This window comes from Narcine bancroftii, chromosome 3, assembly GCF_036971445.1.
Source record: "Narcine bancroftii isolate sNarBan1 chromosome 3, sNarBan1.hap1, whole genome shotgun sequence".
In the NCBI taxonomy this organism is placed as follows: Eukaryota; Metazoa; Chordata; class Chondrichthyes; order Torpediniformes; family Narcinidae; genus Narcine; species Narcine bancroftii.
In genome coordinates, this window is record NC_091471.1 from 234656274 (window position 1) to 234680636 (window position 24363).

A 24363-nucleotide genomic window follows, 5' to 3' on the forward strand; every position below is an offset into this window, starting at 1 on the left:
TGGGACAGAGATTGAAACTCCCTCTCCCTCGACCCGTCACACTCTCCCGGGGTGGGACACAGAGTGAAGATCCCTCTCCCCGTCCTGTCACACACTCCCGGGTAGGGCCACAGAGTGCAACTCCCTCTCTCCCATCCATTCAAACACTCCCAAGTTGGGACACTGAGTGAAGGTCACCCTCCCCCATCCTGTCACACACTCCTGGGGTGCCATACAAACTGAAGCTCCCTCTCCCCCATCCAATCATATGCTCCTGGGGTGGGACACAGACTAAAGCCCCCTCTCCCCCGTTCCGTCACACACTCCCGGGATGGGACGAGTGAAGATCCCTCTCCCCGTCCAGTCAAACAATCCCATAGTGGGACACATGTTAATGCCCCCTCAACCCCTGTTCCGTCACACATTCCTGGGGTGGGATACAGAGTAAAATCTACTCTCCCCCATCCCGTCACACACTCCTGGGTTGGAACACAGAGTGAAAATCCCTTTCCCCCATCCATTCACTCCTGGGGTGGGGCACAGACTGAGCCCCTTCTCCCCCGTCCCGTAACACTCTCTTAGGTTAGGACACAGTGTAAAGCTCCCTCTATCCTGTCCTGTTACACCCTCTCAGGGTGGGGCACAGATTGAAGCCCCTTCTCCCCTATCCCATCAAACACTACCGGGGTGGGAAACAGAGTGAGCCTCCCTCTCCACCGTCCTGTCACACACTCCAAGGGTGGGATACAGACTGAAGCGCCCTCTCTTCCGTCCCATCTTACACTTCTAGGGTAGGACACTGAATGAAACTCCTTCTCCCCCATCCTATCAAACTCTCCTGGGGTGGGATACAGTGTAAAACCCACTCTCCCCCATCCCATCACACACTCCCGGTTAGGGCCACAGAGTGAAACTCCCTCTCTCCCATCCATTCAAACACTCTCAAGTAGGGACACTGAATGAAAGTTCCACTCCCCCATCCTGTCACACACCCCTGGGGTGGGATAATGAATGAAGCCCCCTCTACCCTCGTCCCGTCACACACTTCAGGGGTGGCATACAGACTGAAGCGCCCTCTCCCCCGACCTGTCATACATTCCTAGATTAGGACACAGAGTGAAACTCCCTCTCCCCCATCCCATCAAACACTCCTGGTGTGGGACAGAGAGTGAAGCTCCCTCTCCGTCACATCACACACTCCCGGGGTGGGACAGAGAGTGAAGATCCCTCTCCCTATCCTGTCACACAATCCCATGGTGGGACACATGTTAATGCCCCCTCAACGCCCGTCCCGTCACACATTCCTGAGGTGGGATACAGAGTAAAATCTACTCTCCCCCATCCCGTCACACACTCCCGGGGTGGGACACAGAGTGAAGCCCCCTCACCTACGTCCAATCAGACACTCCTAGGGTGGGACACAGAGTGAAGCCCCCTCACCTACGTCCAATCAGACACTCCTAGGGTTGGACACATAGTGAAAATTCCTATCCCCCATTCATTCAAACACTCCCAGGGTGTGACAGAGAATGAAGCTCCCACCAACCCCCAACCCATCACACACTCATGGGGTTGGACACAGAGTGAAACTACCTCTCCCCCTCCCTCACACACTCCTGGGGTGGGATTCAGTGTGAAGCCCCCTCACCCACTTCCAATCAGACTATCCTAGGGTGGGACACAGAGTGTAAATACCTTTGCCCCATCCATTCAAACACTCCCGGGAAGTGACAGAGAATGAAGCTCACTCCTCCCCATCCCGTCACACACTCCTGGGGTTGGACACAGAGTGAAGCCCCCTCTCCCCCATCCTATCACACACCCTCGTAGTGGGAAACAGATTAAGGTCCCTCACCCTTGTCCCATCACACACTCCCGGGGTGGAACACAGAGTGAAGCCCTCTTTTCCCTGTCCCGTCACACACTCCCGGGATGGGACACAGAGTGATGTCCTCTCTCCTCCATCCCGTCACACACTCCCAGGTGGGACACAGAGTCGCAGACATTCAAGCACTCCCAAGTTGGGACACTGAGTGAAGGTCCTTCTCCCCTGTCTTGTAACACACTCCTGGGGTAGGATACAGACTGAAGCTCGCTCTACGCCGTCCCGTCATACATTCGTGGTGTGGGACACAGAGTGAAGCCCCTTCTCCTCTATCCCATCAAACACTCCTGGGGTGGGACACAGAGTGAGCCTCCCTCTCCACAGTCCTGTCACACAATCCAGCAGTGGGACACATTTTAAAGCCCCCTCTACCCCTGTCAAGTCATCCACTCCTCGGGTAGGACACAGTGTGAATCTCCCTCTACCCTGTCCCGTTACACCATCCCAGGGTGGGGCACAGATTGAAGCCCCTTCTCGCCTATCCCATCAAACACTCCCGTGGTGGAACACAGAGTGAAGCTCCCTATCGCCCGTCATGTCTTACACTCCTAGGGCAGGACACAGAGTGAAACTTCCTCTCCCCCATCCCATCAAACACTCCTGGGGAGGGATACAGAGTGTAAAGCCCTTTCCCCCATCCATTCAAACACTCCTGGGAAGTGACAGAGAAATGAAGCTCCCTCCCCCCGCCGTCACATCACACACTCCTGGGGATGCACACAGTGTGAAGCCCCCTCTCCCCTGTCCCGTCACACACTCCCGGGGTGGGACACTAATTGAAGCTCCCTCTCTCCTGTCCCATCACATACTCCCGGGGTGGGACACTGATTGATGCTCCCTCTTGCCTGTCCCATTACACACTCCCGAGATGGGACACAGAGTGAAGCCCCCTCCCCCCCAACCAGTCACACACACCTGGGGTGGTCCACAGAGTGAAACTCCCTCTCCCTCATCCCATCAATCACTCCCAGGGTGGGACACAGATTGAAGCTCCCTCTCCCCCGTTCTATCATACACTCCTGGGGTGGGACAGAGACTAAAGCCCCCTATCCTCCATCCCGTCACACACTCCTCGGGTAGGACATAGAGTGAAACTCCCTCATCCCCATCCGGTTACACAATCCTGGTGTGGGACACAGAGTGATTCTCCCTCTCGCCCGTCTGTCACACATTCCCGGGGTGGGACACAGAGTGAAGCTTCCTTCCCCCCCTGTCCTGTCACACAATCCCACGGTGGGGACACATGTTAAAGCCCCCTCTACCCTCGTCCTGTCACACACTCCTGGGGTGGCATATAGACTGAAGCACACTCTCCCCCGACCTGTAATACACTCCTAGATTAGGACACAGAGTGAAACTTCCTCTCCCCCGTCCCGTCACACACTCCCGGGGTGGGACAGCGAGTGAAGATCCCACTCCCCGTCCTGTCACAAAAGCCCATGGTGGGACACATGTTAATGCCCCCTCAACCCCTGTTCCGTCACACATTCCTGGGGTGTGATAAAGAGTAAAACCTACTCTCCCCCATCCCATCACACACTCTCGGGGTGGGATACAGACTGAAGTGCCCTCTCCTCCGTCCCGTCTTACACTCCTAGGTTAGGACACAGAGTGAAACTCCATCTCCCCCATCCCATCAAACACTCCTTCGGTGGGATAGAGTGTAAAAGACACTCTCCCCCATCCCGTCACACACTCCCGGGGTGGGATACAGAGTGAAGCCCCCTCACCCACTTCCAATCAGACACTCCTAGGGTGGGACACAGACTGAAAATCCCTTTCCCCCATCCATTCAAACACTCGCGGGAAGTGACAAAGAATGAAGCTCCCTCCTCCCTGTCCCGTTACACACTGCTGGGTTTGGACAAAGAGTGAAGCTCCCTCTCACCTATCCTGTAACACACTCCCGGGGTGGGACACTGATTGAAGCTCCCTCTCTCCCGTTCCATCACACATTCCTGGGGTGAGACACAGAGTGAAGCCCATTCACCACTGACCGGTCACACACTCCGAGGGTGGGACACAGTTTGATGCTCCCTCTCGCCTGTCCCGTCACAAACTTCTGAGGTGAAGCCTCCTCTCCCCCGTACAGTCACACACTCCTAGATTAGGACACAGAATGAAACTCCCTCTCCCCTATCCGATCAAACACTCCGGGGGTGGGAATCAGAGTGAAGCTCTCTCTCCCTCAACCTATCACACACTCCCTGGGTGGGACACAGAGTGAAGCTCCCTCTACCCTGTCCTTTCACAAAATCCCATGGTGGGACAAATGTTAATGCCCCCTCAACCCCCATCCCGTCACACACTCCAAGGGTGGGACACAGTTTGATGCTCTATCTCACCTGTCCCGTCACAAACTTCCGAGGTGGGACACTGAGTGAAGCCCCCTCTCCCCCATAGTCACACACTCCTAGATTAGGACACAGAATGAACCTCCATCTCCCCTATCCCATCAAACACTCCGGGGGTGGGAATCAGAGAGAAGCTCCCTCTCCCCCAACCTGTCACACACTCCCTGGGTGGGACACAGACTGAAGCTCCCTCTACCCTGTCCTTTCACAAAATCCCGCGGTGGGACAAATGTTAATGCCCCCTCAACCCCCATCCCGTCATACACTCCCGGGGTTGGTCACAGAGTGAAGCCCCCTAACCCACATCCAATCAGACACTCCTTGGGTGGGACACAGATTGAAAATCCCTTTACCCCATCCATTCAAACACTCCCGGGAAGTGACAGAGAATGAAGGCCCCTCTCCCCTGTCCCGTCACCCACTCCCGGGGTGGGACACAGAGTGAAGCCCCCTCTCCCCCATCCAGTCACACACCCCTGGGTTGGGACACAGTGATGCTTCCTCTCCCCCGTCCCTTCAGACACTCCAAGGGTGGGATACAGAGTGAAGCTCCTCTCCCCCAGTTCTGTCACACAGTCTCAAGGTGGGACACAGAGTGAAGCCCCCTCTACCCTCGTCCTGTCACACACTCATGGGATGGCATACAGATTGAAGTGCCCTCTCCCCCGACCTGTCATACACTCCTAGATTAGGACATAGAGTAAAACTCCCTCTCCCGCATCCCATCAAACATTCCTGGGTGAGACAGAGAGTGAAGCTCCCTCTCCCCTGTCCCGTCACACACTCCCGGGGTGGGACAGCGAGTGAAGATCGCTCTCCCTGTCTTGTCACACAATCCCACGGTTGATCACATGTTAATGCCCCCTCAACCCCAGTCCCGTCAGACACTCCTGGGGTGGGATACTGAGTAAAATCTACTCTTCCCCAACCCGTCACACACTCCCGGGTTGGGACACAGATTGAAGCCCCCTCTCCCCCGTCCCTTCAGTAATTCCAAGGGTGGGACAAAGAGTGAAGTTCCCTCTCCTCCCGTCCTGTCACACACTCCCGGGGTGGGACACAGAGTGAAACTCCCTCTCCCCTGTCCCTCACACACTCCCGGGGTGGATCACAGTTTGAAGCCCCCTTTCCACTGACCCAGCACACACTCCCGGGATGGTACACAGAGAGAAGTCCCCTCACCCCCATCCCGTCACACACTCCCAGGGTGGGAAAAAGAGTGAAGCCCCCTCACCCCGTCCTGTCATACTCTCCTAGGGTGGGAAACTGAGTGAAGCTCCCACTCCCCCCATCCTGTCAACTTCCGGTTGGGACACTGAGTGATGCTTCCTCTCCCCCGTCCCATCGGACACTCCCGGTGTGGGACACGGTGTGAAACTCCCTCTCCCCCATCTATTCAAACTTTCCCGGGGTGTGACAGAGAATGAAGCTCCCTCCCCCCTGTCCCGTCACGCACTCCTGGGGTTGGACATATAGTCCCTCCCCCCCGTCGCCTCACACACCCCTGGGTTGAGACACAGATTTAAGCTCCCTCACCCTTGTCCCGTCACACACTCCCGGGGTGGAACACCGAGTGAAGCTCCCTCTCCCCTGTCCCATCACACACTCCTGCGTTGAGACACAGATTGAAGCCCCCCCACCCCCGTCCTTTCAGACACTCCTAGGGTGAGAAACAGAGTGAAGCTCCCTCTCCCTTGTCTCAACACACACTCCTGGGGTGGGACACAGAGTGAAGCTCCCTCTCCTCCATCCCATCACACACTCCTGATTTGGGACACGGAGCGAAGCTCCCTCTCCCCCGTCCCGTCACACACTCCTGGGGTGGGACATAGAGTGTAGCCCCCTCTGTCCCGTCGCGTCTCACACACAAGCGGTGAAACACCCTTTACCCTATCAATCACAACTGATGGACATCTTTTCATCTCTCTCCTCCTCCCTCCCTCTTGGCCTCAGGACCTTCTGCTGCACCTCATGACTGGGAGGTCTCACATTTTTGGTCATACTCCCTGCGTGTCTGACATCGCCTCATTCATCTCTGCCCCGGATATTTTGCCCCGCCACTGTCGCATCCGCAGGGTCGTGCGTGAAGGACAAAAGCCTTCGACCTATGTGCAGGCATTTCCTGGCGCCCACGTATCCCGCAACGGCTGCCCTGTCTCACGAGAGACCCGCCTCTATCCTGGCGACCTCCTGGGCCTGGGGGAGCACGTCCTGCTGATGTACAAGGATCCTAGGCACGATTCTGGCCCCCCAGCCTGGTTCCCGACCTGCCGAGGACGGCCCGTCACTGAGCTGGCTTTCGGCTGCCCCGCCTGTGGCCGCTCACTCTGCGAGGACCAGGAGGCGCGCCGGGCCTACCTCGCCAGCCCACTTCCAGCACTGAGATGCGGAGAGGACGAAGATGGAGAGCGCAAGCTGCTGGAGGAAATCATTGTCCGGGGCAGTTGCCATGGTGACGGGGCCTGCAGACTGGCTCCATCCTACTTGTTCGCTGCCTGCGCCCAGACCTCGTACGAGGCCTATGGCCCCGGGCGCCTGGCCCAGCTTCTGGTCAGGATTGCTGGCCTGGTCAAGAAGGTTGTCTGGGTGAGCAAGGAGTTGGTGGGGAGGAGGGAGGTGGAGGCTAATTAAGCTCTTGCTCCCCTCCTCAAGGCCTCCCTCTGGTGTAGCTCCTCATAGAACCTTACAGCACAGAAACAGGCCCTTCAGCCCTTCTTGACTGTGGCAAACCATTATTCTGCCTAGTCTCACTGACCTGCACCTGGTCATTAGCCCTCCATACACTTCCCATCCATAAACCTGTCCAAATTCTTCTAAAACGTTAAAATCAAGCCCGTGTTCACCACCTCAGCTCATTCCACACCACCACCGCTCTCTTTGTGAAGAAGTTCCTCCTTTCACCTTAACCTGTATCCTCTGATTTGGATCTCATCCGCCCTCAGTGGAAAAAACCAACCGACATTTACTCTGTCTGTCCTCCTCATAATTTTAAATCCCTCCATCAAATCTCCCCTCATTCTTCTACACTCCAGGGAATAAAGTCCCAACCTGTTTAACCTTTCCCTGTAACTCAGTTCCTGGAGTCCGGGCAACATCCTAGTAAATCTCCGCACTCTTTCCATCTCATTGATATATTTCCTGTAGTTTGGTGACCAAAACTGCACACAATACTCTAAATGGGGTCTTACCAGAGATTTGTAGAATTGCAACATGACTTCTCTACTCCTGAATTCAATCCCCTTCTTAATGAAGCCCAACATCCCAAACACAAACAACGATAGTCCCAGCACTGATTCCTGAGGCACACCAGTCGTCAAAGGCCTCCAGTCTGAGAATCCACTCCCACTCCCTATCTTGTCCCTGAGTAGCCATTGTTGAATCTAGTTCATTACTTCTTCATGAATGCCGAGCATCTGAACTTTCCTGACCAACATCCCATGTGGGACCTTGCCAAAGGCCTGACTAAAGTCCATGTAGACAATATTAACAGCCTTTCATTCATCTACTTTCATGGGAACCTCCTCGAAAATCTCTTCAAGACTTGCTAAACACGACCTCCCATGCACAAAGACATGTCTGTTCTTAATCAGCCTCTGACTATCCAAATATTTGTATATCCGATGTCTCCTATCACTTTCCAGCAATTTTCCTCGAGGCCTACCCTGTTTACTCCCCTATAATCCTGGAAGTGGGGGGAAGAGCAAGGTGGGTGGCCATTCTGCCTCTTCTTGGAATAGTCAGTTCTATTGGGGATAGGAGTCGTTCTGAAGGAGATTGGTTCAGGTCCTCTAGAGAAGGACGGGCGGATGGTGAGTCGGGAGTCCACTGCCATTCATCAGATGGGATCACTGTGTCCTGGAGAAGGGGATGATAGATATCTGGGGTGGGGGGTGGGGGTGGGTGCACCAGGGAAGAGAGAACATTCCCTTACTAATGGAGTTGGAGCGGGCAGGCTGAATAACCTCGTTCACAGCCCGATCATTGATGACCTCTTTTTTCTGCCATCCATAGGAGACAGTGAAGGATATTGGGGACAAACGGCCAGAGAGGTTTGTATTGCTGCCATGTCTGCTCATTGGTTGTTCATGATGGTGTTGATGGCGGTTATAATGGAGATGATTTTGATCGTGGTGTTAATGGTACTAGTGGTGTTGGTGGTGATGACGGTAATATTGATTTTGTTGATTGGTGGTGATAGTCTGGTCCAAAAGCCTTGAACAGAGTGTGACTTCACTGAAACATTTCTCCCTTCATGCAGCCTACCTCAGAGGTCGAAGGACAGACCCAGTGTCAGGGTCGAGGAAATGACCTCCGACCTGCAACCCATCATGTTCTGGATGGCCAATGCTGTCGAGCTGCTCAACTTCACCCAGAGAAAGTCATCGGAGTTGGAGCGGGAGGAGGCGGAAGGTGAGTGAGGAATTATCCAGCCTCCTCCCTATCGCCACCTTTCCCTGTCACCACTCCCCATCCCTGTCCCCATCCCCATCCCCACTCCTCCTCCTTGTCCTCAATCCCACACATCATTCCCATCCCCACTCCTCATTTCTACCCCCATTCCCATTCCCATCTACACTCCGTCCACATTCCTCGACCCCACTCCCCATCCCCAATCCCCTCTCTCTCCCCCTCCCCGGGTTAACTCCTCTCCCCCTCCCCAAGGTCTCCTTGATGACCCTTCTGATTCCGTGGATATGGAGACGTGTGAGGAAGCCATGGTATTGCTGGACGAGGTGATCATGTACACCTTCCAGCAGTGTGTTTACCACCTCACCAAGGTCAGCGACTCATCATCAGCATGTGTTTCCCATCATCAACATGTGTACCCTTTCATCAACATGTGTACCCTTTCATCAACATGTGTTCCCTATCATCAGCGGGCACGCTTTTGATTCAGTGTGTGTGCCCTATTATCAGCATGGGTGCCCTACCATTAGTGTTTGTGCCATGTGCATGTGTGTCACATCAACACCATGTGCCATATCATCAGTGGATGTGCTGCATCAACAGAGTGAGGGTGTGTGTGTAAGTGTGTGGAACACCATCCATGTTTGTGCCACATTATCAGGGTGTGTGTGTGTGTGTGTCTGTCACATCATTGGTGTGTGTGGTACATTATTAGTGTTTGTGCCACATCATCGGTATCCACCGCATCCTCAGTGTTTGTGAATCTCATCATTGCTGTGTACGCCACACCATCAGTGTGCATAGCATATCATCCGCAGGTATGTCGCACCCTTCAGATGTGGGCCATATGATCAGCGTGTGCAACGTATTATCAGTGTGCATGTGTGCCACATCATCAAATGTGTGTCCTGCATCACCAGAGTGTGAGAGTCTAGTCATCAGAGTGTTTGCCACATCATCAGTGTTTGCTGCATCATCAACATGTGTGTCACATCATTAACATGTGTGTCACAACAGGAGAGTATGTGGCGTATCATCAATATTTGCGCTGCATCACCAGCATGTTCTTCATTATCATTGTGTGCTGTATCATGTGTGTGGACCTCATCATCACAATGTGTGTTACATTATCATTGTGTTCCATGTCATCAGTGTGTGGACCTCATCATCATAATGAGTGTTACATTATCATTGTGTTCCATGTCATCGGTGTGTGGACCTCATCATCATAATGTGTGTTACATTATCATTGTGTTCCATGTCATCGGTGTGTGGACCTCATCATCATAATGAGTGTTACATTATCATTGTGTTCCATGTCATCGGTGTGTGGACCTCATCATCATAATGTGTGTTACATTATCATTGTGTTCCATGTCATCGGTGTGTGGACCTCATCATCATAATGTGTGTTACATTATCATTGTGTTCCATGTCATCGGTGTGTGGACCTCATCATCACAATGTGTGTTACATTATCATTGTGTTCCATGTCATCGGTGTGTGGACCTCATCATCACAATGTGTGTTACATTATCATTGTGTTCCATGTCATCGGTGTGTGGACCTCATCATCATAATGTGTGTTACATTATCATTGTGTTCCATGTCATCGGTGTGTGGACCTCATCATCACAATGTGTGTTACATTATCATTGTGTTCCATGTCATCGGTGTGTGGACCACATCATCATAATGTGTGTTACATTATCATTGTGTTCCATGTCATCGGTGTGTGGACGATATCATCATAATGTGTGTTACATTATCATTGTGTTCCATGTCATCGGTGTGTGGACCACATCATCACAATGTGTGTTACATTATCATTGTGTTCCATGTCATCGGTGTGTGGACCTCATCATCACAATGTGTGTTACATTATCATTGTGTTCCATGTCATCGGTGTGTGGACGACATCATCATAATGTGTGTTACATTATCATTGTGTTCCATGTCATCGGTGTGTGGACCACATCATCATAATGTGCGTTACATTATCATTGTGTTCCATGTCATCGGTGTGTGGACCTCATCATCATAATGTGTGTTACATTATCATTGTGTTCCATGTCATCGGTGTGTGGACCTCATCATCATAATGTGTGTTACATTATCATTGTGTTCCATGTCATCGGTGTGTGGACCTCATCATCATAATGTGTGTTACATTATCATTGTGTTCCATGTCATCGGTGTGTGGACCACATCATCATAATGTGCGTTACATTATCATTGTGTTCCATGTCATCGGTGTGTGGACCACATCATCATAATGTGCGTTACATTATCATTGTGTTCCATGTCATCGGTGTGTGGACCTCATCATCATAATGTGTGTTACATTATCATTGTGTTCCATGTCATCGGTGTGTGGACCTCATCATCATAATGTGTGTTACATTATCATTGTGTTCCATGTCATCGGTGTGTGGACCACATCATCATAATGTGCGTTACATTATCATTGTGTTCCATGTCATCGGTGTGTGGACCACATCATCATAATGTGCGTTACATTATCATTGTGTTCCATGTCATCGGTGTGTGGACCTCATCATCATAATGTGCGTTACATTATCATTGTGTTCCATGTCATCGGTGTGTAGACCTCATCATCAGAGTATTTTACATCATTAGTCTGTATCCAACTTTATCGATGTGTGTCTAAATTCATCAGGGTATCACACCGTCAATGTAGGTTCCTCATCATTGGCATCTTCAGCGCATTTTCTGCATCATTTGGGAGAATATCACTTCATCAGTAAGAATACTAATTCATCAGTAAGTGGGCCACATCATCACTGTGTGTGTGTGTGTGTGTGTGTGTGTGTGTGTTTGTGTGTTTGTTGCATCATCATTGGGAATGCCTCATCATCAGGGTATGCGTGATATCATCAGCGAGTGTACCACATCTTAATTTAATGTTCCACTTCATTAGTGTGTGTGCGCCACATCATCACCCCCCTCCTCTGCCACTGGCCCCTCTGATGCCGCCCATCTCTCTTCCATGCCAGACCCTGTACTCAATGCTCCCTGCCCTCCTGGACACCAACCCCTTTGCCAGCGTAGCCCCTACAGCAGAAGAGGGTGGTGCAGGATGGACACCCCCGAGCGTGGACAGCATCCTTGCCATTCTTGGCAATGCTCTGGAGCTGGGCCGTGGTTACATGCTGCACGCCGAGCTGGTTTCCCAGATGTTTGGCTACCTCTTCTTCTTCTGCAATGCATCTGTCCTCAACACCCTGATGGAGAGAGGTGAGGGAGGAGACTCAGCAGAACTCCGCATGTACTGGGAACAGGGAGGGGGTCAGGACTGTACCATGAGACCCCTGGGAATGGGGAAGGCATTGGATCCTGAGATCCCAGGAATGGGGAGGAAGGGGGTCCATTTCCTGAGACCCCTGGAATGGGGAAGGCATGGGACTGGACCCTGAGACCCCCTGGAATGGAGAACATAGGCAACACTTTCCAAGTTCTAATATTTCCCAATTTTATAAAGTGTAATCTTCACAGAATCATAAATGATGATATTCCGAATTAATCCAATAAACCAAACGCGTAGTTGCAGCTGTAAGTAGCTTTAATTCATTGATAAAATGGAGAAACATTTTGCATAATTTTGCATTGACATTTCATAATGATGAATAAACAAAGCGAACTGTAAAATTATAATGATATTCAACTTTAAACAGATATAAACCAAAATTAAGATAAAATTAAGATGAATTAAAACAAATTCAAAAAGTATCCTTCATAATTCTTCACAGAATGAGATGCACGTTCTCCGTTTGTCCGGATATTACGACATATAACGTCATTGTCACTATGGGTAACACTACAAACAACAATTTCAGAAAGGGACAGGCACAAAATTAACTCAGTAAAAACACATGGTTTTAACCTTTACAAGGAGGGGGTGGGGACCGTACCCCGAGACCACCAGGAATAGGTAGGGGGTGGGGACAGTAGCCTGAGACCCCTGGGAATGGGGAAGGGAGTGGGGACCATACCCTGAGACCCTTGGGAATGGGGAAGGGGGTTGAACATATCCTGAGACCCCAGGAATGGGGAGGGAGTGGGTGCCATACCCTGAAAACCCCCAGGAATGGGGAGGGACCTACTGACAGCTGGGCCCCTGAACCAGATGGAATATCCTCATCCCAGGGACCCCCCTGAACGAGTGGAGTCTCAGACCCCCCCTCTTCCCCACAATGGGTGAGGGAGGGTCTTCAGGGCTTGAGAGAGTTCAGGGGTGTTTAGAGGAGATCTGAGGGGGCTAATTCTTCCGCAAACTCCCGGGGAAGTCGAGGCACTGATGTGCTTTCTTCACGATACCATTGGTGTGTTGTTGGGGTCCAGGAAAGATCCTCGGAGATGGTGACTCCCATTAACCTAAATGTGCTCCCCCTCCCCACCTCTGATCCCCAATGATCACTGGATCATTCACCTCTGCCTTTCCATCATCTGGTCAACCATCAGCTCCTTGGTTTTGGTGACATTGAGTGAAAGGATGTTGTTGGTGTACCATTCAGCCAAGTTTTCCATCTCCCTCCAGTACGCTGACTCATCCCCTTCCTTTACACAACCCACTACTGTGGTATCGCCAGCAAATTAGTAGACGGTGTTATTGTTGTACCGAGCCACACTCGTAGGTGGCGAGTGAGTAGAGCAGGGGGCTACGAACGCAGCCCTGCGGAGCTCCAGTACCAATGGAGATGAGGTTTGGAGAAGTTCCAAGAACTTGGTCGAGATCGGAGGGGGTAACAGCATTCTTGTGGGGGGGGTGGTTGGAGAGGCCCCAGTAGTCCCTGCCATGGATTGCGAGGGGTTGGGATAGATCCCAAGTGGGTCTCTTCATGCCTGGAGGGAATTTGGAGGGGTTGAGAGGGTGTTGGGAGATGGGGTAAGGGGAAAATGGGTCCAGAGAGGCTCGGGTGAGACTGGAGATCAGATGTACAAGTATTTGGACAGACAGGGACTGATTTAGGATAGTTACATAGCTTTGTGTGTGGAAGGTCGTGTTTAACCAATCTTACAGACTTTTTGATGTGGATGTTGTCTATGTGCACTTTATTCAGGCCTTTGACAAGATCCAACATGGGAGATTAGTCAGGAAGGTTCAGACGTTCGGTGTTCATGTTGAATCAGTAAACTGGATTCGATGTTGGCTGGACGGGAGAAGACAAGGAGTAGTGGTGGATGATGTTTCTCAGACTGGAGGCCTGTGACCAGTGGTGTTGCCTCAGGGACCGTTGTTGTTTGTCGTTGATCTCATTGATTTGGATGATAATGTGGGGAATTGGACCAGCAAGTTTGCAAATGACAATATGATTGGAGGCATCGTGGACGGCAAGGAAGGTTTGCAGAGGGATCTGGACCAGCTGGGAAAATGGCGGATGGAATTTAATGCAGACAAGCGTGAGGTGTTGCATTTGGGAAGGACAAACCAAGAAAGGACGTACCCAGTGAATGGTCAGGCACTGAGGAGTGCGGTAGAACAGTGGGATCTGGGAATAGAGGCACGTTATTCCCCAAGAATGGCGTCACAGGTGGACAGGGTTGTACAGAGAGCTTTTGGCACATTGGCCTTCACAAATCAAGATATTGCCCGGACTTAAGGAAATGAGTTACAGGGAAAGGTTAAACAGGTTGGGACTTCATTCCCTGGAGTGTAGAAGAATGAGGGGAGATTCAATCGAGGAATTTAAAATGATGAGGAGGGATAGACAGAGTAAATGTAGGCCAGGTTTTCTAACTAAGGGCGGGTGAGATACAAACCAGAGTACACGGGTTAAGGGTGAAAGGGGAAAGGTTGGAAAGTGTTGTCTATGTTCTCCATTCCAGGGGGGGTCTCAGGGTCCAGTCCCATGCCTTCCCCATTCCAGGGGTCTCAGGAAATGGACCCCCCCTCCTACCCGAATCCCTCCTAATCCCCCCTCAACTACTAAATCCCAAAACCCATCCAACCCTGAAACAGCAGTACACTGAAACCCCTCAGAACCTCCACATTAGAGCACAGAAACAAGCCTCTGGCCCTTCTATTCTCTGCCAAATCATTTCTCTGCCTTGGGGTGAAGAGGGGGGAAGGGGAGAGAGGAGGGATAGAGAGCAGGAGAGAGAGGAGAGGGAAGGGGAGAGAGAGCAGGTGAGAGGGAAGGGGAGAGAGTGGGAGGAAGAGAGAGGGTTGGGGAAAGGGGGGAAAAGGGGGGGGGGTCTGTGAGCAGTACTCATTCTCTCTAACCCTGTCCACTCCCCCCTTCCTCCTCCCTCTCTCCCCTCTTTCCTTACTTTCTCTACCCCCTCTCTTGCCCTTTTGCTCTCCCCTCTTTCTCCCACCCCTTCTCTCCCCATCTCTCTCCCTCACATCACCTCTCTCTTCCCTCTCTCTCTTGCCCCTCTACCCCTCTCACCACTTCTTCACACAGAGAGGGGTGAGGGTGTGGAATGAGCTGGTGGTGAATGCAGGCTCCATTTTAACATGGATGGGAAGGGTATGGGGGGCTATGGACTGGTGCAGGGTGGGAGAAGGGAGAGAAATGATTTGGCAGAGAATAGAAGGGCCAGAGGCTTGTTTCTGTGCTGTAATGTGGAGGTTCTGAGGGGTTTCAGTGTACAGCTGTTTCAGGGTTGGATGGGTTTTGGGATTTGGTAGTTGAGGGGGGATTAGGAGGGATTTGGGGTCATTGAAAGGGAGGGTGTCTTCTGTCAGGGTGTCTGAACCTGTGACCACCTCTTCTCCAGGGGAGAGGGGCTCCTTCTACCAGTGGACGAGAGGAGTGCAGATCCGGACAAATCTGGACCAGGTCCTGGATTGGACACAGACGGTGGGGATGGCAGATATCGCCTCTCGTTACCTCCAGAAACTCTCCACCGCCGTCAACCTCCTCTGTATCCCGAAGACCAGCCTCCTGATGGTGAACAGGGAAGGGGGAGAAGAGGGGGGATAGAGAGCAGGAGAGAGGGAAGGGGAGAGAGAGGAGAGGGAAGGGGGGAGAGAGAGCAGGTGAGAGGGAAGGGGAGAGAGAGCAGGTGAGAGGGAGGGAGAGGGAAGGGGAGAGAGGGTTGGGGAAAGAGGGGGAAAAAGGGAGGGGGTCTGTGAGCAGGACTCATTCTAACCCTGTCCACTCCCCCTTCCTCCTCCCTCTCTCCCCTCTTTCCTTCCTTTCTCTACCCCCTCTCTCGCCCTTTTGCTCTCCCCATCTCTCTCCCCCTCTCATCGCCTCTCTCTTCCCTCTCTCTCTTGCCCCTCTACCACCCCCCCCCACATTTCCCCCCACAGATGTGTTGGGACACCCTCCTGGAAGACCATTCAGCCTTGTCCCCGGCCCAGCTCTACCATCTCTTGAGCAACTACCAGGTGGGACCCTCAAGGTTAAGGCCCTCGGCCTGGGACCCTCCACCCTCTGCCTTAGACGAGCTCCAGAAAGGTATGGACTGGGAAGGGAAGCAATCAGAACACAGAACCTTGCCCTGACAGTGCGACCCCTCAGTCCCTGCCCCAGTGAGGGTGGGCCTGGATTATGGGATCCGATCCCAGAGTATGTACATCTCTGTCCATGTCACCCTTGCAGGTGAGATTTTCGAGAGTTTCGGGGAACATCCGCCGTTGATTCTTCCTGCGTCTGAGTTCCGCTTCTCCCTCACGGATCCGGTGGAGAGCGAGGAAATCCGGACACTCCTCTGTGACCTCCGTCAGTTTGCCTGGGAACTGGAGAAGGAGACCCTGCCCGTGAACCAGAGGCCTCTGTGACGAGGGTGTGTTCTCCCTGTCCTCCCTCCTCGCCTCGAGCTACCCCCTCTCACTTCCCTGCCCCCTCCTCCTCTCTCCCCTCTCACCTATCCTTCCCCTCTCTCCCCTCCTCCTCTTTCCCCTCCTTCCTCCACTCGTCTCCCCCACCTCTTTGCCCTTCACCTCTCTTTCCCCCTCCTCTCTCCCCCCTCTCTCTTCCTCTCCCCTCCCCTCTCTTCCTCTCCCCCTCCCCTCCTCTCTGTCCCCCTCCTCACCTCTCCTCTCTGTCCCCGTCCTCTACCTCCCCCTCCTTACTCCCTTCTACTTCCCTCCCCAATCACCCTCTCTCCTTCACTCCCAGCTCTCCCCTCTCTCACCCACACCACCATTCTTTTTCCCACTCTCCCTCTCTCCCCTCACCCCCTTTTCCTGCTCTCCCATCCCTCCCTCTATCACCCCCTCCCCTCCCTGCATCCTTGAGGACTGATCGCGGGAGAAAAATGGCAGAATCATCAATGTTAATAATGCTGTAGCAGGAGCAAAATGGAGGGGAATGAGTGGCCCATTCAGGCCTCCAGGAAGTCAGCAAGTGTCTGAACATTGATAACCACAAATAAAGATCCCAAAATTCAGTGTTGGTCTGTCTTTGTGTGAAGAGAGCGAGTGGGAGAGAGAGAGAGAGAGATGTGCAGCGAGAGAGATGTGGGGAGAGATAAAGACATGAGAAGAGGGAGAGAGGTGGGAAGAGATAGAGAAATGGAGAGAGGGCGATGTGGGGAGTGGGAGAGAGACGTGGGGAGAGGGAGACGTGGGGAAAGGGTGGGGAGATGGAGAGAAGGTGGGGAGAGGGAAAAAGACTAGGGGAGAGAGAAAGAAGTTGGGAGAGACGTGGGGAGAGATAAGGATGTAAGAGCGAGAGAGGCGAGGAGAGAGACTTAGGGAGAGGGAGTGAACGTGGGGAAATGGGAGTAAGTGGGGAGATTGAGACTGCAGGAGAGATAGAGACGTGGGGAGAGATAAAGATGTTGGAAGAGATAGAGACGTGGGAAGAGGGAGAGACGTGGTTGGAGGGAGAGACGTGGGGAGAGGGAGACGTGAGGAGAGGGAGACATGGGGACAGGCAGACATGGGAAGAGGGTCAGACGTGAGGAGAGGGAGACGTGAGGAGAGGGAGACATGGGGACAGGCAGATGGGAAGAGGGTCAGACGTGGGGAGAGGGAGAGATGGTGTGGAGAGGGAGAGAACGTGGGGAGTGAGACATGGGAAGAGGGTGAGACAGTGCGGGAGAGATAGAGATGTGGGGAGAGGGAGTGATGTGAGGAGATGGAGAGATGTGGGGAGAGGGCTAGAGGTTGGGAGTGGGAGATAAGGGGAGAGAGGGAGAGAACGTGGGGAGAGAGAAAGATGTGGGGAGAGAGGGACGTATGGAGAGAGAAATGTGAAGAGGGAGAGAGGTGGGGAGAGGTAGAGTCATGGGAAGAGATAAAGATGTGGGAAGAGGGAGAGAACGGGGAGTCAGAGTCTTCAGGAGAGGGACAGATGTGGGTAGAGATAGAGACGTAGGGAGAGGGAAAGACGTGAGGAGGGAGAGAAATGGGTAGAAGGAGAGAACATGGGGAGGGATAGAGATGTGGGGAGAGGGAGAGATATCCGGTGTGGGAGAGGTGTGGGGAGGGAGGGACATGGGGAGAGGGAGAGACATGGGGAGAGGGAGACATGAGGAGAGGGTAGGGTGAGAGAGAAGGTGGGGAGAGAGACATGGGGACAGGGAGAGACATGGGGAGAGGGGGATGTGGGGAGAGGGTGGGGAGGGAGAGAGATGTGGGGAGAGGGAGATGCGGGGAGAGGGAGACGTGGGGAGAGGGAGACATGGGGAGAAGGACATGGGAAGAGGGTGAGACAGTTTGCAGGAGAGACATCGGGAGAGATAAAGATGTGGGGAGAGGGATAGAGGTTGGTAGTGGGAGAGATATGGGGAGAGGGAGATGTAGGAAAAGGGAGTTTTGAGGAGAGGGAGACGTGGGGAAAGGGAGAAAAGTGGAGAGAGAGATATGTGGGGAGAGAGAGTCGTGGGTAATGAGAGACGTGGTGAGTGGGAGATAAAGGGAGAGAGGGAGAGAACATGCGGAGAGAGAGATGTGGGGACAGGGAGAGATGTGGAGAGGGATAGACGTGGGGAGAAGGAGACATGGGGAGAAGGAGATGTGGGGAGAGGGAGATGTGGGGAGAGGGAGAAAGGTGGGGAGTGTGACGTGGGAAGAGGGATATGTGGTGAGAGTGAGATGTAGGAAGAAAGGGAGATGAGGGGAGCGATAAAGACGTGAGAAGAGGGAGAGAAGTGGGAAGTGGGCAACGTGAGTGAGGGAGACATGGCAGAGGGAGAGAGGGAGACATGGGGAGAGGGAAATGTGGGGAGCGGGAGATGTGGGAAGAGGGAAAGAACGTGAGGAGAGGATGATGTGGGGAGAAGGAGAGAGGTGGGGAGGAAGAGACATGGGGAGAGAATGAGACGTGTGGAGAGCTAGAGAGACATTGGATGAAAGAGAAAGACGTGAAGAGATAGAGAAAGATGGGAGAGGGAAATATGTGGGGAGAAAGAGAGAGACGTGGGTAGAGAGACACTTGGGGAGAGGGAGACGTGGGGAGAAGATGGGGAGAGGGAGAGAAGGAGGGGAGAGGGAGAGATTGTGAGGAGAGAGATGTGGGGACCGGGAGAGACATGGGGAGAAATGGGGAGATGGAGTGACATGGAGAGAGAGAGACATGGGGAGAGAGATAGAGTCGTGGAAAGAGGGAGAGAACATGGGGAGAGGGAGTGATGTGGGGACAGATAGAGGCGTGGAGAGAGAGAGATAGGGAGAGGTAGAGATGTGGGGAGAGATAGAGACATGTGGGGAGGGAGAGACATGGAGAAAGGGAGAGATGTGGGGACAGATAGAGGCATGGAGAGAGGGAGGTAGGGAGAGGTAGAGATGTGGGGAGATGGAGAGGTGGAGAGAGGACAGACATGGGGAGGAAGAGACATGGGGAGAGGGTGAGACCTGTGGAGAGGGAGAGACGTGGGGAGAGAGAGACGTGGGGAGAGAGAGACGTGGGGTGAGGAGGAGACATGGGGAGAAGGAGAGATGTGGAGAGAGGGAGATGTGGGAAGAGGGAGAGATGTGGGGAGAGAGAGAGATGTGAGGAGAGGGAGAGATGTGGGGAGAGGGAGAGATGTGGGGAGAGGGAGAGATGTGGGGAGAGGGAGAGATGTGGGGAGAGGGAGAAATAGGAAGAAGGAGATTTGAGGAGAGAGAGATGTAGGGAGAGAGAAACGTGGGTGGAGAGAGACGTGGGTAGAGAGAGAGACACGAGGGGAGAGGGAGATGTAGGGAGAGAATGGGGAGAGGGAGAGAAGGAGGGGAGAGGGAGAGATCATGTGGAGAGAGAGATATGGGGACCGGGAGAGATGTGGGGAGAAATGGGGAGACGGAGAGATGTGGGGAGAGAGTGACATGGGGAGAGAGATGTGGGGAGAGATAAATACATGAGTATAGGGCGATATGTGGGAAGAGATAGAGATGTGGGGAGAAGGTGACGTGAGGAGAGGGAGAAGGAGTGATGTGGGGAGAGGGAGAGACGTGGGGAGCGGGAGAGAGATGTGGCGAAAGGGCGATGTGGGGAGAGGGACAGGCATGGGGTGGGAGAGACGTTGGGATAGATACATGGGGAGAGAGAGGTGTGGGGAGGGGGAAGAGGGTGGGAGATGAGGGGTAGAAAGGGAGAGAGGGGTGGGGAGAGATGGGGAAGTGGGGAGAGAGGGAGGGTGAGATGGGGAGAGAGGGAGGGAGAGGAGGGGAGAGAGGGAGGGAGAATTGGGGAGAGAAGAAGGGAGGGGTGGAGGAGAGAGTGAGGGGTGGGGGAGAGAGGAAGTGAGAGATGTGGGAGAGAGGGAGGGTGAGGTAGGGGAGGAAGGGAGAGGTAGGAGAGGGAGGGAGGGTTGGGGAAGAGTGGAAAGGAGAGGTGGGGGATAGAGGGAGGGAGAATGGAGAGAGGGAGGGAGATGTGGGAGAACAGGAGGAAGAGGTGGGGGAGAGAGGTTGGGAGAGGTGAGTGGAGAGAGGGAGGAAGTGGTTGGGAAGGCTGGAGAAGGGGGAGGGGGATGAAGAGAAGGGGATAGAGGAGGGGAGAGAGATGGGAGAGAGATGGGTGAGTTGGGGAGAGGAGGGGAGAGGGAGGGCGAGGAAAGAATGGAAAGAGAGGGTGGGAGGAAGGGAAGGGTGGGGGAGAGGTGGGGAGAAAGGGAGGGCAAGGTAGGGGAGAGAGGGAGGGAGAATTGGGGAGAGATTAAGGGGTGGGGAGAGAGAGGGAGAGGTCAGGGAGAGAGGGAAGAGGTGGGGAGAGGGAGGGAGGGGTGGTGGAGAGAGGGAGGGAGAGGTGGTGAGAGAGAGAGGTGGTGAAAGAGAGAGGTGGGGAGAGAGGGAAGGAGGGGTGGGGAGAGAGGGAGGGTGGGTGTGAGGGAGGAGGAAATGGGGAGAGAGAGGGAGGAAGAGATGGAGAGAGAAGATGGGAGGGGGAAAGTGGGAGGGAATGGTGGTGGAGAGGAAGGGAGAAGTTTTGGAGAGAGGGAAGGAGAAGTGGGCGGAGATAGGGCGAGGCAAGGGGAGTGAGGGAGGGAGAGGGGTGGGGAGAGAGGGGTGGGGAGAGAGGGGTGGGGAGAGAGGGGTGGGGAGAGAGGGGTGGGGAGAGAGGGGTGGGGAGAGAGGGGTGGGGAGAGAGGGGTGGGGAGAGAGGGGTGGGGAGAGAGGGGTGGGGAGAGAGGGGTGGGGAGAGAGGGAGGGAGTGGTGAGGAGAGAGAGGGAAGGAGCAGTGAGGGGAGAAAGGGTGGAAGAGGCGTAGGGAAAGAGGGAAAAGGGATGGGGAAAGAGAAAAGGGATGGTAAGAGATGGTGGAATGATGAAGGGAGAAGTGGAGAGAGAAGTGTTGGAGAGAGGGAGGAAGAGGTGGGGAGGGCTTGGGGAGAGATGGAGGGAAGGGGTAGAGGGGAGAGGGGGAAGAGGGAGGGGGAAGAGGGAGGGAGAGGAGGGGATAGGGGGGATAGATGGGGAGAGAGATGGGGAGAGGTAGGGAGAAGTGGAGGGAGAGGTGGAGAGAGGGAGGGTGAGGTAGGGAGTGGTGGGGGTGAGGGAGAAGGAAATGGGGAGAGAGGGAAGGAGTGGTGGTGGAGAGGGAGAGAGAAGTGTTGGAAAGGGAGGTAGAAGTGGGCGGAGAGAGTGAGGTGAGGGGAGTGAGGGAGGAAGGTGGGAGGAGAGAGGGTGGGAGAGATGGGGAGAGAGGAGAGAGAGAGTGAGAGAGGGAGGGTGAGGTGGGGGAGTGGGAGGGAGAGGTGGGGAGAGAGAGGCAGGGAGAGGTGATGGGAGAGAGAGACGGAGAGGTGAGGGGGATAGGGCTGTGGGAAAGAGGGAGGGAGAGGCAAAGGGAAAGAGGGATGAAGAGGTTGGGGTTGAGAAGGTGGGAGAAACTCGGGAGAGAGGGAGAGAGAGGCAGGAACAGATGGAGGGAGAGATGGGGAGAGAGGGAGAAGTGGGATGTGGGAGGGGGAGAGGGGAAAGCAGGAGAGAGGAGGGGAGAGTAAGGGTCAGAAGGAATGGGATGAAGACAGAGGGGGGAAGATGGGAAAGAAAGAGGGAGGGGAAAAGATTTTCTATAAATCCCTTTAAGACTTGGCTCCCTCGGGAAATGTTTACCGGTACATTCGGATACACACCCAGCAAGAACTCTTCAATTAGGCTTTCAGGGAGATTAAAGTTCAGGACACGAGATTAGATGTCGCTGTCAACACTGTATTCTTCCTCTCCCTGTCCTTCATCACTCTGTCATTAGTCACTTCCTTCTGACCCTGAGAGCCAGGTCCACTCTCTCCTGGGCCGCGACTGAGGGAACCGCACTGTCGGGGGGAGATGTATATACTCCGGGACCGGGGCCCATAATTCCCCGGGGCCGGGACTGAGGGAGCTGCACTGTTGGGGGAAGATGTATATACTCCGGGACTGAGGCCCATAATCCAGGCCCATCCTCCCCAGGGCCAGGACTGAGGGAGCTGCACTGTCTGGGGGAGATGTATATACTCCGGGACTGGGGCCCATAATCCAGGCCCACTCTCTCTAACAAAGAATTTGGTTCTTTTACACATTCTACTTGGTTTTGTACAAAGGTAGGTAAGTTTTGGTCCGAAATTTAAAAAATTTTGAATTAAATATTTGGAATTACACCCCAATAGACCTTACAATATTTTTGTTATGAGATGTTAAAATACTTTATTTTTGAGTACTTTAAAAGTTTTAAACCACAATTACATTTTCAATTAATAATGAATTATATTGATTCTATATTCCCCACTGTGAGAGATGAGTAAAACTAATGTAAAAATATGAGAGATGAAGAAAGCTAGTATGGATATATGTGTAAAATAAAGCCAGTATGAATAGGATAAGGGTAGATAATAGAATGTAGGAAGTAAAGTTAGTCTGAATAAGATAAGGGTCTTCTAGCCTTAGACAGAATTAGCAAGTTCTGCAAGTAAGCCCTGAGGGTTGGGAAGGTGTGAATAAGGACAATAAGGACAATGACATGATGGGACACAGAACAGGATACCCCCTGGTCCTCCACGTTCACAGAAACAGCACATAGGCAGACAGGATTGCCTAATGTCAAACTCATCCAGGAGGCAGGAGGCAGAAGAATGTAAGGGGGAGGGTACTTCTATACTGAAATAAACTGTATAAAAGTTGGGTGAGCCCCAGTATGTGTATGTATTCCCAGGGTAAGGGGAAGCACCCAACTTTGCATTGTTGTATAATAAATGTTCTTTGTTCGCAATTTTTGTCTCGAGCAAATTCTGTGAAGGTGCTTCTGTTTCTCACAAATGGGGACTCGTCCGGGATCCCACTCCCTCCACTGACAGAGTGCCCGACGACGAGGGTAGGTGCACCCCGACTGATTCAGCTGGACTCACAGACGGGTGACTGGTCAGTGGATGAAGCAAGTGATATCCGAGAAGAGGCATTGAGAACAAACGAAGGGAGGACGTTAAGGAAGCGCGCTAGGAATAGCTACTGGATCCCGGTAAGAGGAATTTTACTTACCTGTTAGTATGGGAGGTGTGACTAGCAAGGGAAATAGTCCTAAGGAAGGACGGGATGATCAGATAACTAAGCAAAGTCCGTTAGGATTAATGCTATCTGATTGGGGAGCGGGGAGAACCCGCGGGAAAGACAAACAGACCATGGTCAGGTATTACTGTCTGGAATGGGTTAAAAACCCGATAAAAGGGAATTCGGTATATTGGCCAAAGTTCAGATCCGATGAGGACTGGATGTGTCAGGCATTGAACATCTGGCTCTATCAAAATCAAAGAGATAATATTGAGAGCAGAGAATATGCAGCCTGCTGGGTCAGTGGATCGGTTGATCAACTGGTTTTTAATGAAAAGGAATGAAAGAACAAGAAGGATGAGGAACCTTTTGTCCCTGAAACACAAGAATGGGATGTGTTACATTCCCTTCCTCCACCTTATGCTCCTCCTATGCCGGCTCCTATCTTTCCCCTCTCTCATATGCTCTACTCTTCTTCACCTTCCCTTCCTCCCCCACAGCTAAAGAAAGGAGAAGAAAGTAGGGGTGGTATGATGACCCGTTCACAAAGTACTAGATTACCACCTCTATTGACAAGAGAGGGAGGAGACTTTGATTCAGAACAGTGTGAGACCCTCCGGGAGGGAAGGGCAGAACCCTTTGATTCATTTCCTGGAGAGCAGGAACCTAGACATTATAAAGGAGAGGATAAGCCAGAAATTAACTGGATGAGACCTTTACGGGAAGTTCCCGTGGGAGGGGGTCTCGGTTTCATAAATGTGCCCCTGACTAGTACGGTGCGTAACTTTAAGAGAGAAATGACCTCCCTGATAGAGGATCCTCAGGGATGTGCCGAACAATTAGATCAATTTTTGGGACCAAATATATATACA

The 24363-nt window shown here is 52.9% G+C and overlaps 1 protein-coding gene across 1 annotated transcript; it reads left to right on the forward strand.

The window, feature by feature from the left end:
* The first annotated feature begins 6173 nt into the window (after nucleotides 1-6173).
* On the forward strand, nucleotides 6174-16989 carry rasip1 (Ras interacting protein 1). The gene is made up of 8 exons (XM_069922907.1): nucleotides 6174-6804; nucleotides 8230-8267; nucleotides 8477-8628; nucleotides 8881-8996; nucleotides 11643-11883; nucleotides 15370-15542; nucleotides 15908-16055; nucleotides 16200-16989. Exons 1-8 carry the CDS (start codon nucleotides 6190-6192, stop codon nucleotides 16376-16378), a joined length of 1662 nt encoding a protein of 553 aa, XP_069779008.1. The 5' UTR covers nucleotides 6174-6189; the 3' UTR covers nucleotides 16379-16989.
* The last annotated feature ends 7374 nt before the right edge of the window (nucleotides 16990-24363 follow it).